Source organism: Oncorhynchus clarkii, chromosome 19 (genome assembly GCF_045791955.1).
Source record: "Oncorhynchus clarkii lewisi isolate Uvic-CL-2024 chromosome 19, UVic_Ocla_1.0, whole genome shotgun sequence".
In the NCBI taxonomy this organism is placed as follows: domain Eukaryota; kingdom Metazoa; phylum Chordata; class Actinopteri; order Salmoniformes; family Salmonidae; genus Oncorhynchus; species Oncorhynchus clarkii.
In genome coordinates, this window is record NC_092165.1 from 58534912 (window position 1) to 58547993 (window position 13082).

Consider the following 13082-nt stretch of genomic DNA (forward strand, 5'->3'; position numbering starts at 1 on the left):
CCCTCCCTACCCCTCTCCCTCATTACCTCTCCCTCATTACCTCTCTCCCTCATTACCTCTCTCTCCCTACCCCTCTCCCTCATTACCTCTCCCTCATTACCCCTCTCCCTCATTACCTCTCCCTCCCTACCCCTCTACCTCATTACCTCTCCCTCATTACCTCTCTCCCTCATTACCTCTCCCTCCCTACCCCTCTCCCTCATTACCTCTCTCCCTCATTACCTCTCCTTCATTACCCCTCTCCCTCATTACCTCTCCCTCCCTACCCCTCTCCCTCATTACCTCTCCCTCATTACCTCTCTCCCTCATTACCTCTCCCTCATTACCTCTCCCTCCCTACCCCTCTCCCTCATTACCTCTCCCTCATTACCTCTCCCTCATTACCTCTCTCCCTCATTACCTCTCTCCCTCATTACCTCTCCCTCCCTACCCCTGTCCCTCATTACCTCTCCCTCATTACCTCTCTCCCTCATTACCTCTCCCTCATTACCCCTCTCCCTCATTACCTCTCCCTCCCTACCCCTCTCCCTCATTACCTCTCCCTCATTACCTCTCTCCCTCATTACCTCTCCCTCCCTACCCCTCTCCCTCATTACCTCTCTCCCTCATTACCCCTCTCCCTCATTACCTCTCCCTCCCTACCCCTCTCCCTCATTACCTCTCCCTCCCTTCCTCTCTCCCTCCCTACCCCTCTCCCTCATTACCTCTCCCTCATTACCTCTCCCTCCCTTCCTCTCTCCCTCATTACCTCTCTCTCCCTTCCTCTCTCTCTCCCTACCCCTCTCCCTCATTACCTCTCCCTCCCTTCCTCTCTCCCTCCCTACCCCTCTCCCTCATTACCCCTCTCCCTCATTACCTCTGCCTCCCTACCCCTCTCCCTCATTACCTCTCCCTCCCTTCCTCTCTCCTTCCCTACCCCTCTCCCTCCCTACCCCTCTCCCTCATTACCTCTCCCTCCCTTCCTCTCTCCCTCCCTACCCCTCTCCCTCATTACCTCTCCCTCCCTTCCTCTCTCCCTCCCTACCCCTCTCCCTCATTACCTCTCCCTCCCTTCCTCTCTCCCTCCCTACCCCTCTCCCTCCCTTCCTCTCTCCCTCCCTACCCCTCTCCCTCCCTTCCTCTCTCCCTCCCTACCCCTCTCCCTCATTACCTCTCCCTCCCTTCCTCTCTCCCTCCCTACCCCTCTCCCTCCCTACCCCTCTCCCTCATTACCTCTCCCTCCCTTCCTCTCTCCCTCCCTACCCCTCTCCCTCCCTCCCCCTCTCCCTCATTACCTCTCCCTCCCTTCCTCTCTCTCTCCCTACCCCTCTCCCTCATTACCTCTCCCTCCCTTCCTCTCTCCCTCCCTACCCCTCTCCCTCCCTACCCCTCTCCCTCATTACCTCTCCCTCCCTTCCTCTCTCCCTCCCTACCCCTCTCCCTCATTACCTCTCCCTCCCTTCCTCTCTCCCTCCCTACCCCTCTCCCTCCCTACCCCTCTCCCTCATTACCTCTCCCTCCCTACCCCTCTCCCTCATTACCTCTCCCTCCCTTCCTCTCTCCCTCCCTACCCCTGTCCCTCCCTACCCCTCTCCCTCCCTACCCCTCTCCCTCCCTACCCCTCTCCCTCATTACCTCTCCCTCCCTTCCTCTCTCCCTCCCTACCCCTCTCCCTCCCTACCCCTCTCCCTCATTACCTCTCCCTCCCTTCCTCTCTCCCTCCCTACCCCTCTCCCTCATTACCTCTCCCTCCCTTCCTCTCTCCCTCCCTACCCCTCTCCCTCCCTACCCCTCTCCCTCATTACCCCTCTCCCTCCCTTCCTCTCTCCCTCCCTACCCCTCTCCCTCATTACCTCTCCCTCCCTTCCTCTCTCCCTCCCTACCCCTCTCCCTCCCTACCCCTCTCCCTCATTACCTCTGCCTCCCTACCCCTCTCCCTCCCTACCCCTCTCCCTCATTACCTCTCCCTCCCTTCCTCTCTCCCTCCCTACCCCTCTCCCTCATTACCTCTCCCTCCCTTCCTCTCTCCCTCCCTACCCCTCTCCCTCATTACCTCTCCCTCCCTTCCTCTCTCCCTCCCTACCCCTCTCCCTCCCTTCCTCTCTCCCTCCCTACCCCTCTCCCTCCCTTCCTCTCTCCCTCCCTACCCCTCTCCCTCATTACCTCTCCCTCCCTTCCTCTCTCCCTCCCTACCCCTCTCCCTCCCTACCCCTCTCCCTCATTACCTCTCCCTCCCTTCCTCTCTCCCTCCCTACCCCTCTCCCTCCCTCCCCCTCTCCCTCATTACCTCTCCCTCCCTTCCTCTCTCTCTCCCTACCCCTCTCCCTCATTACCTCTCCCTCCCTTCCTCTCTCCCTCCCTACCCCTCTCCCTCCCTACCCCTCTCCCTCATTACCTCTCCCTCCCTTCCTCTCTCCCTCCCTACCCCTCTCCCTCATTACCTCTCCCTCCCTTCCTCTCTCCCTCCCTACCCCTCTCCCTCCCTACCCCTCTCCCTCATTACCTCTCCCTCCCTACCCCTCTCCCTCATTACCTCTCCCTCCCTTCTCCCTACCCCTCTCCCTCCCTACCCCTCTCCCTCCCTACCCCTCTCCCTCCCTACCCCTCTCCCTCATTACCTCTCCCTCCCTTCCTCTCTCCCTCCCTACCCCTCTCCCTCCCTACCCCTCTCCCTCATTACCTATCCCTCCCTTCCTCTCTCCCTCCCTACCCCTCTCCCTCATTACCTCTCCCTCCCTTCCTCTCTCCCTCCCTACCCCTCTCCCTCCCTACCCCTCTCCCTCCCTTCCTCTCTCCCTCCCTACCCCTCTCCCTCCCTTCCTCTCTCCCTCCCTACCCCTCTCCCTCATTACCTCTCCCTCCCTTCCTCTCTCTCTCCCTACCCCTCTCCCTCCCTACCCCTCTCCCTCATTACCTCTCCCTCCCTTCCTCTCTCCCTCCCTACCCCTCTCCCTCCCTCCCCCTCTCCCTCATTACCTCTCCCTCCCTTCCTCTCTCTCTCCCTACCCCTCTCCCTCATTACCTCTCCCTCCCTTCCTCTCTCCCTCCCTACCCCTCTCCCTCCCTACCCCTCTCCCTCATTACCTCTCCCTCCCTTCCTCTCTCCCTCCCTACCCCTCTCCCTCATTACCTCTCCCTCCCTTCCTCTCTCCCTCCCTACCCCTCTCCCTCCCTACCCCTCTCCCTCATTACCTCTCCCTCCCTACCCCTCTCCCTCATTACCTCTCCCTCCCTTCCTCTCTCCCTCCCTACCCCTCTCCCTCCCTACCCCTCTCCCTCCCTACCCCTCTCCCTCCCTACCCCTCTCCCTCATTACCTCTCCCTCCCTTCCTCTCTCCCTCCCTACCCCTCTCCCTCCCTACCCCTCTCCCTCATTACCTATCCCTCCCTTCCTCTCTCCCTCCCTACCCCTCTCCCTCATTACCTCTCCCTCCCTTCCTCTCTCCCTCCCTACCCCTCTCCCTCCCTACCCCTCTCCCTCATTACCCCTCTCCCTCCCTTCCTCTCTCCCTCCCTACCCCTCTCCCTCATTACCTCTCCCTCCCTTCCTCTCTCCCTCCCTACCCCTCTCCCTCCCTACCCCTCTCCCTCATTACCTCTCCCTCCCTTCCTCTCTCCCTCCCTACCCCTCTCCCTCCCTACCCCTCTCCCTCATTACCTCTCCCTCCATTCCTCTCTCCCTCCCTACCCCTCTCCCTCATTACCTCTCCCTCCCTTCCTCTCTCCCTCCCTACCCCTCTCCTTCCCTACCCCTCTCCCTCATTACCTCTCCCTCCCTTCCTCTCTCCCTCCCTACCCCTCTCCCTCCCTACCCCTCTCCCTCATTACCTCTCCCTCCCTTCCTCTCTCCCTCCCTACCCCTCTCCCTCCCTACCCCTCTCCCTCCCTACCCCTCTCCCTCATTACCCCTCTCCCTCCCTACCCCTCTCCCTCCCTACCCCTCTCCCTCATTACCTCTCCCTCCCTTCCTCTCTCCCTCCCTACCCCTCTCCCTCATTACCTCTCCCTCCCTTCCTCTCTCCCTCCCTACCCCTCTCCCTCCCTACCCCTCTCCCTCCCTACCCCTCTCCCTCATTACCTCTCCCTCCCTTCCTCTCTCCCTCCCTACCCCTCTCCCTCATTACCTCTCCCTCCCTTCCTCTCTCCCTCATTACCCCTCTCCCTCATTACCCCTCTCCCTCCCTACCCCTCTCCCTCCCTACCCCTCTCCCTCATTACCTCTCCCTCCCTTCCTCTCTCCCTCCCTACCCCTCTCCCTCCCTACCCCTCTCCCTCCCTACCCCTCTCCCTCCTTACTTCTCCCTCCCTTCCTCTCTCCCTCCCTACCCCTCTCCCTCCCTACCCCTCTCCCTCATTACCCCTCTCCCTCCCTACCCCTCTCCCTCCCTACCCATCTCCCTCATTACCCCTCTCCCTCCTTACCTCTCCCTCCCTTCCTCTCTCCCTCATTACCCCTCTCCCTCATTACCCCTCTCCCTCATTACCTCTCTCCCTCCTTACCTCTCCCTCCCTTCCTCTCTCCCTCATTACCCCTCTCCCTCATTACCTCTCTCCCTCATTACCCCTCTCCCTCATTACCCCTCTCCCTCCTTACCCCTGTCCCTCATTACCCCTCTCCCTCATTACCCCTCTCCCTCCCTTCCTCTCTCCCTTATTTCACTTCTAATTTACTGTATCACAATTCCAGTGGGTCAGAAGTTTACATGCACTAAGTTGACTGTACCTTTAAACAGCTTGGAAAATTATGTCATGGCTTTAGAAGCTTCTGATAGGCTAATTGACATATTGGAGGTGTACCTGTTGATTGGAGGTGTACCTGTGGATGTATTTCAAGGCCTACCTTCAAACTCAGTGCCTCTTTGCTTGACATTACGGGAAAATCAAAAGAAATAAGCAAAGACCTCAGAAAAAAATGGTATACCTCCACAAGTCTGGTTTATCCTTGTGAGCAATTTCCAAATGCCTGAAGGTACCACGTTCATCTGTACAATCAATAGTACGCAAGTATAAACACCATGGGACCACGCAGCCGTCATACCGCTCAGGAAGGAGACGTGTTCTGTCTCCTAGAGATGAACGTATTTTGGTGCGAATAGTGCAAATCAATCCCAGAACAACAGCAAAGGACCTTGTGAAGATGCTGGAGGAAACAGGTACAAACGTATCTATATTCACAGTAAACCGAGTCCTATATCGACATAACCTGAAAGGCTTCTCAGCAAAGAAGAAGCCGCTGCTCCAAAACCGCCATAAAAAAGCCAAACTACGGTTTGCAACTGCACATGGGGACAAAGAGAAATTGGAGAAATGTCCTCTGGTCTGATGAAACAAAAATATAACTGGCCATAATGACCATAGTTATGTTTGGAGGAAAAAGGGGATGCTTGCAAGCCGAAGAACACCATCCCAACCGTGAAGCACGGGGGTGGCAGCATCATGTTTGTGAGGGTGCTGTGCTGCAGGAGGGACTGATGCACTTCAAAAAATAGATGGCATCATGAGTAAGGAAAATTGGGGATATATTGACGCAATCAGTTAAAGCTTGTTTGCAAATGGGTCTTCCAAATGGACAATGACCACAAGCATACTTCCAAAGTTGTGGCAAAATGGCTTAAGAACAACAAAGTCAAGGTATTGGAGTGGCCATCACAAAGCCCTGACCTCAATCCCATAGAAAATGTGTGGTCAGAACTGAAAAAGTGTGTGCAGGCAAGGAGGCCCACAAACCTGACTCAGTTACACCAGCTCTGTCAGGAGGAATGGGCCAAAATTCACCCAACTTATTGTGTGAAGCTTATGGAAGGCTAACCGAAATGTTTGACCCAAGTTAAACAATTTAAAGGCAATGGTACCAAATACTAATTGAGTGTATGTACACTTCTGGCCCACTGTGAATGTGATGAAAGAAATAAAAGCTGAAATAAATACTTTTCTACAATTATTCTGACATTTCAGATTCTTAAAATAAATTGGTGATCCTAAATGACCTAAGACAGGGAATTTTTACTAGGATTAAAGGTCAGGAATTGTGAAAAACTGAGTTTAAATGTATTTGGCTAAGGTGTATGTAAACTTCCCACTTCATCTGTATTTATAAAGCCCTTTGTACATCAGCTGATATCTCAAAGTGTTGTACAGAAACCCAGCCTAAAACCCCAAACAGCAAGCAATGCAGGTGTAGAAGCACGGTGGCTAGGAAAAACTCCCTAGAAAGGCCGGAACCTAGGAAGAAACCTAGAGAGGAACCAGGCTATGAGGGGTGGCCAGTTCTATGTGAGTACATGGCCATTAAGGTCAGATTGTTCTTTGAGATGTTCAGAAGGAGAAAAGAGATAGGGAAGGACTCTAACCTTGAGGGATTTTGTCTGCTGTGTCTGTATGTCTGTCTAATCTAGACCATGCTTCGGTGAAGGTGGTTGCAAACTCGTTTGACTCAGAACTAGGGGAACTATGAGAACTCTGACAACTCTGACAACTCCGACAACTATGAGAACTCTGAGAACTATGAGAACTATGAGAACTCTGAGAACTATGAGAACTCTGAGAACTATGAGAACTATGAGAACTCTGAGAACTATGACAACTCCGACAACTCTGAGAACTATGAGAACTCTGAGAACTATGATAACTCTGAGCCATCCACAATGCTATGTAGACTAGATTCATTATCAAAGAATTGTCCTGTTCTACCATATCTGAAATGCATACCGTATGCAGCTTGACTTGTTTGGGATCTCTCATATCCCCACTAAGCAGCGCCTCTAAAGGGATAACAAATGTTCTGTTCATCGCCATAACGCACTAATGTGATACTTTGATACTTATCTTTTTTTTCTCTCTCTGTCTCTCTCTCTCTCTGTCTCTCTCTCTCTCTCTCTCTCTCTCTCTCTGTCTCTCTCTCTCTGTCTCTCTCTCTCTCTCTCTCTGTCTCTCTCTCTCTCTCTGTCTCTCTCTCTGTCTCTCTCTCTCTCTCTCTGTCTCTCTCTCTCTGTCTCTCTCTCTCTGTCTCTCTCTCTCTCTCTCTCTCTCTCTCTCTCTCTGTCTCTCTCTCTCTGTCTCTCTGTCTCTCTCTCTCTCTCTCTCTCTCTCTCTCTCTCTCTCTCTCTGTCTATCTCTCCTCAGTCTTAGCAGTAGCAGCCAGTCTTCTCGTGGTTTGGAGGCCGACGCCCATCTCACTACCTAGAAGCCATGGCAGATGAAGCGGACATGCGCAATGAGCTGGAAAACCTGCAGGCGAAGGCAGATCAGATAGCCGATGAGGTAAACACACACCTCACACAAACATCACACATCCCTCACACAAACCTCTCGCACACTCCTCACACAAACCTCACATACGAACCTCACACAAACCTCGCACACGAACCTCACACGTGAGTGACGGCTCACAGTAGACCGTCATCCTTTCATTCACACAAATGAGATCCACATCAGGGCTCATGTCTGAAAAGCGTCTTAGATTAAGACTGCTGATCAAGGAACAGTATTGTATTTAAGATCAAAATTAATACGATTATAAGGACAGGGGGGCACCTGATCCTAGAACAGAATTTCTACCGTGATATGCTTTTTGGAACACCTGAGACAGAAGCATACAACTAGACATCTGTTCCACATTCAGAGCTCCTTCAACTAGACATCTGTTCCGTTTCAGAGCTCCTTCAACTAGACATCTGTTCCGTATCAGAGCTCCTTCAACTAGACATCTGTTCCACATTCAGAGCTCCTTCAACTAGACATCTGTTCCGTATCAGAGCTCCTTCATCTAGACATCTGTTCCGTATCAGAGCTCCTTCAACTAGACATCTGTTCCGCATTCAGAGGTCCTTCAACTAGACATCTATTCCACATTCAGAGCTCCTTCAACTAGACATCTGTTCCGTATCAGAGCTCCTTCAACTAGACATCTGTTCCACATTCAGAGCTCCTTCAACTAGACATCTGTTCCGTATCAGAGCTCCTTCAACTAGACATCTGTTCCACATCAGAGCTCCTTCAACTAGACATCTGTTCCACATTCAGAGCTCCTTCAACTAGACATCTGTTCCACATTCAGAGCTCCTTCAACTAGACATCTGTTCCACATTCAGAGCTCCTTCAACTAGACATCTATTCCGTATCAGAGCTCCTTCAACTAGACATCTGTTCCACATTCAGAGCTCCTTCAACTAGACATCTATTCCACATTCAGAGCTCCTTCAACTAGACATCTGTTCCGTATCAGAGCTCCATCAACTAGACATCTGTTCCGTATCAGAGCTCCATCAACTAGACATCTGTTCCGTATCAGAGCTCCTTCAACTAGACATCTGTTCCACAATCAGAGCTCCTTCAACTAGACATCTATTCCACATTCAGAGCTCCATCAACTAGACATCTGTTCCGTATCAGAGCTCCATCAACTAGACATCTGTTCCACATTCAGAGCTCCTTCAACTAGACATCTGTTCCGTATCAGAGCTCCTTCAACTAGACATCTGTTCCGTATCATAGCTCCATCAACTAGACATCTGTTCCGTATCAGAGCTCTATCAACTAGACATCTGTTCCGTATCAGAGCTCTATCAACTAGACATCTGTTCCGTATCAGAGCTCTATCAACTAGACATCTGTTCCGTATCAGAGCTCTATCAACTAGACATCTGTTCCGTACCATAGCTCCATCAACTAGACATCTGTTCCGTATCAGAGCTCCTTCAACTATTTTGTCCCACTTTAGCTACACTGTAATACATACCTAACGGGAGATAGCCTATATGGGGATTTGCAAGTCATGAATTAGAAATACGTTTGAGTGCTGTTTGACTATAAATAGGCTGTATTGCTCTAAGCTAAGCTGAGTCAACCAGACCCTGCTGTGTTTACACAGCTTGGTCACTCAATATGTCAATCAGCTTTGGCCTTATATTGAGCACTGTGTTTTGGTTTCGAAGGATAGAAAGAGATCAAATCTGTGTATGTAAATCGCAATATAACTGTTATTTTTTTTATAAAGCTCAATGAGGCTGATCCATATGTATTTAACTGTATCAATTGAACACTGTCTAACAGTATACCCATTTGGCTTCCATGGAGAGAAAGAGATCTCATCTTTATATAGATTACGATAGGACCTTTGTTGATTCTTTGATGTAGAGCCAGCACTAGGACTTCCTGTCAGGGGTCAAAAATAACAGACAACCAGCCATGGACCGATTTCTCAGACAAATCCCACTTTGAGTATTTGGGCCTGCTAGTGTCGGGGAAAAAACCTGGCACGGCACAAGAAGGAGTCTTTCCAAAAATGGCCGTCGGCCTGGTCTGGGTTGGTAGTCAGAAAGATGACAACATATGATACAATCACACGTCAACAAAGATAAATCTCCTGTCTCGTGACCAACATGTGTCTTTGAGAAAAGTGTAATATGATGCGTTATTATAATTACCCCGTCTGTCGCCCCGCAGGGTGAACGCGTGGCATCTGAGGTCGGTAACAGAAGGCACTGTCTAATATCTCACCCTTACTCCACAACTGTCGCATGTAGCCCACTGTCTTTGGGTTCATTTGATCACAGATTGACAAGGCGTTAGAAATCTCACTTTAATAATCTCACATTAATAATCTCACATTAATAATCCCTGGCTCGGTTGTCTTGTTATCCACGTCACTGTTATTCTCTCACTATTCTCCTCTGTCATTGAGCCCTGCTTTTCAACTACCCTTAGTCAGCCATAAATTATATTTGCCATAAACTAACTATCATGGTTATGTGTCCTACTGTGTCTATGTCCCTGTGGTTTTGCTGTGGGTGAGGTTTTAGACAGTGTTAACTGTACATCTCTCTGGCCTGTCCTTTCCTAAGGAGTGGGGACGCAGCCTTTAATTCAGATCGCTAGAATAATAGAATAGCTCAAATGGACCTATTAAACATTCATGAAGAGATCATGTAATCCAGACAGGCTCTGGAGAGAGAGGGAGACGGGAGTGGGGGAGAGATTAGAGAAATGGCGAGAGGGAGGGAGGGAGGGAGGGAGGGAGGGAGGGAGGGAGAGAGAGAGAGAGAGAGAGAGAGAGAGAGAGAGAGAGAGAGAGAGAGAGAGAGAGAGAGAGAGAGAGAGAGAGAGACAGAGAGAGAGAGAGAGACAGAGAGAGAGAGAGAGAGAGAGAGAGAGAGAGAGAGAGAGAGAGAGAGAGAGAGAGAGAGAGAGAGAGAGACATAGAGAGAGAGACAGAGAGAGAGAGACAGAGAGAGACAGAGACAGAGGAGGGGCACGGTAGATAGGAGGGGAGACATTTAGAGGGAAATATTGTTATGTAAAAGCAGATTGTTGGAAAAGGAGGGAGGAAAGAGTGAGGAGAACATGTGATAAATTCAGTGGGAATGTGAAGAGTTGGTAGCTCACTGTATCCATGTTAATGATACATCCTCCTATAGACCGGGAGCTCCAAATATTGGCACATTGATTCAATTGTTGTTGTTTTGGCTCTGCATACCAGCATTGCAATTTCTAAACAGTTCACCCAATATGGATGAAAATACCCTCAAATTAAAGCTGACAGGCACATTAACCTCGCACTCATTGTATCATTTCAAATCCAAAGTGCTGGAGTACAGAGCTGAAATACTAACCCTGTCAATATAGGAGGTGATCCAATTATTATTTATTTTTTGTATTATATAATGATTATTTTGTTTATGAAATGAAAATGAAAATGAATGAACTCTATGGAGTTCCAATAGAGTTGACACCAGCACTGGTTACAGGTGTATTCATCACCAGGTGTGTTCATCACCAGGTGTGTTCATGACCAGGTGTGTTCATCACCAGGTGTGTTCATCACCAGCTGTGTTCATCACCAGGTGTGTTCATGACCAGGTGTGTTCATCACCAGGTGTGTTCATCACCAGGTGTGTTCATGACCAGGTGTGTTCATCACCAGCTGTGTTCATCACCAGGTGTGTTCATGACCAGGTGTGTTCATCACCAGGTGTGTTCATCACCAGGTGTATTCATCACCAGGTGTGTTCATCACCAGGTGTATTCATCACCAGGTGTGTTCATCACCAGGTGTGTTCATCACCAGGTGTGTTCATCACCAGGTGTGTTCATCACCAGGTGTATTCATCACCAGGTGTGTTCATCACCAGGTGTGTGGTACAGTACAGTAGTAGAGAAGAGATTCATCTGACAACTCTCTAATATGGGTCTTTTCTCTTCACAGTCACTGGAGAGCACTCGGCGTATGCTGGCCATGGTGGAGGAGGTAAGGTCATCTTAACATTACACACACCACACAGTTTTCTTATTCAAATTGAGAGACAGATCTAATTTCCTGATAGAATGTAAGCGGCTGTATTTTCTTTTAAGGTGAATGGAGAGTTTGGTCCGGGTTTGATTACATGAATTATACATTAAACAGCACATCTCCTCACATCATAGAGCGTGACTCTGCCCAGTTGAGGGACTAGCATCACTCCTACTTGCCGGAAGACAAATGGCTGAGTAGTGATTTTTAAATGTACTGTCAATCTGTGGCTGTATCTGTTTCCTGAGTGCTTTAAACGGTATAGACAGACAGAGGATGAAGGGCCAATATCCCAGCATGTATTATGCATGAGTAGCTCTCAATGTGACTCCCCAGATGGTCTCATCTAGGGGATATAGGAACATACATCACCCTGTCTGTCTGTAAAGTAGAGCTGGACCATGGAGAGCCAACACAGTCTATAATCCTAGGCCTCTCTATAGATTGAATATGTGTGGCCGTCGTTATAAACATATCTTCTTAGATATAGTACGTTGAGCTTCTTCACCAATAGCTTGGAGCTGTATCGCATCCGGCCGTGATTGGGAGTCCCATAGGGCGGCGCTCAATTGGCCCAGCGCCGTCCGGGTTTGGCCGGGGGTTTAGGCCATCATTGTAAATAAGAATTTGTTCTTAACTGACTTGCCTAGTTAAATGAATATGGTAACGCTCCACCAGCTAAAGCCCTGACGAGGGAAGGGGGGGGGGGTTTGTCAAAGGACTATGTGCATAAGTATTATGTCATATATGCATAGTTGGGGTGGCAGGGTAGCCTAGTGGTTAGAGCGTTGGACTAGTAACCGGAAGGTTGCAAGTTCAAACCCCCGAGCTGTCATTCTGCCCCTGAACAGGTAGTTAACCCACTGTTCCTAGGCTGTCATTGAAAATAAGAATTTGTTCTTAACTGACTTGCCTAGTTAAATAAAGGTAAAATAAAATAGTCACTTTAACCATATCTACATGTACATACTACCTCAATCAGCCTGACTAACCGGTGTCTGTATTTAGTCTCTCTACTGTATATAGCCTGTCTTTTTACTGTTGTTTTTATTTCTTTACTTACATATTGTTCACCTAATACCTTTTTTGCACTATTGGTTAGAGCCTGTAAGTCAGCATTTCTGTCACGCCCTGACCTTAGATCTTTTTATGTCTCTATTTTGGTTTGGTCAGGGTGAGATTTGGGTGGGCATTCTATGTTCCTTTTTCTATGTTTTTGTATTTCTTTGTTTTTGGCCGGGTATGGTTCTCAATCAGGGACAGTTGTCTATTGTTGTCTCTGATTGGGAACCATACTTAGGTCGATTTTTCCCACAGGGTTTTTGTGGGTAGTTAATTTATGTTTAGTGTTTTGCACCTTTCAGGACTGTTTCGGTGATTCCTTTTGTTATTTTGTTATTAGTGTTCAGTTTTAATAAAGAAAGCATGAACACTTTCTACGCTGCGCTTTGGTCCGATGATTCCTCATCTTCCCGACGACGAAAACCGTTACAGTTTCACTGTAAAGTCTACATCTGTTGTATTCGGCGCATGTGACAAAAACATTTTTTGATTTGATTTGTTATTACAAATCCGAGAATAGTGTGTTCTTTGTTCCAATATTAATGTTCATTCACACATTGAAGATTGACATCAAAACATCACTTTTATAATTGTAACTCTTTCACGGCTATGAGGCTGGGTTGTGGAGATAAATAACATATTACTTTAGCTACCGAGGCATTGAGAAACCAGCCCCACCCACCCAGGTCAATACTTTTCCAATTATCCTCTGTAGCACAGGAGCACTAACAGGGTGAGAGTCAAACAAGTGCTC

General features: G+C 49.3%; 1 protein-coding gene across 1 annotated transcript in view; it reads left to right on the forward strand.

Annotated features, from left to right (window-relative positions):
- LOC139374372 (synaptosomal-associated protein 25-B-like) overlaps nt 1-13082 on the forward strand; it is an 88872-nt gene that overhangs the window by 45756 nt on the left and 30034 nt on the right. Inside the window, exons 2-3 of the mRNA XM_071115413.1 lie at nt 7102-7239; nt 11183-11224. Of these exons, the coding sequence (XP_070971514.1) occupies nt 7168-7239; nt 11183-11224 (114 nt within the window). The 5' untranslated portion in view covers nt 7102-7167. The remainder of the gene's footprint in view (nt 1-7101; nt 7240-11182; nt 11225-13082) is intronic.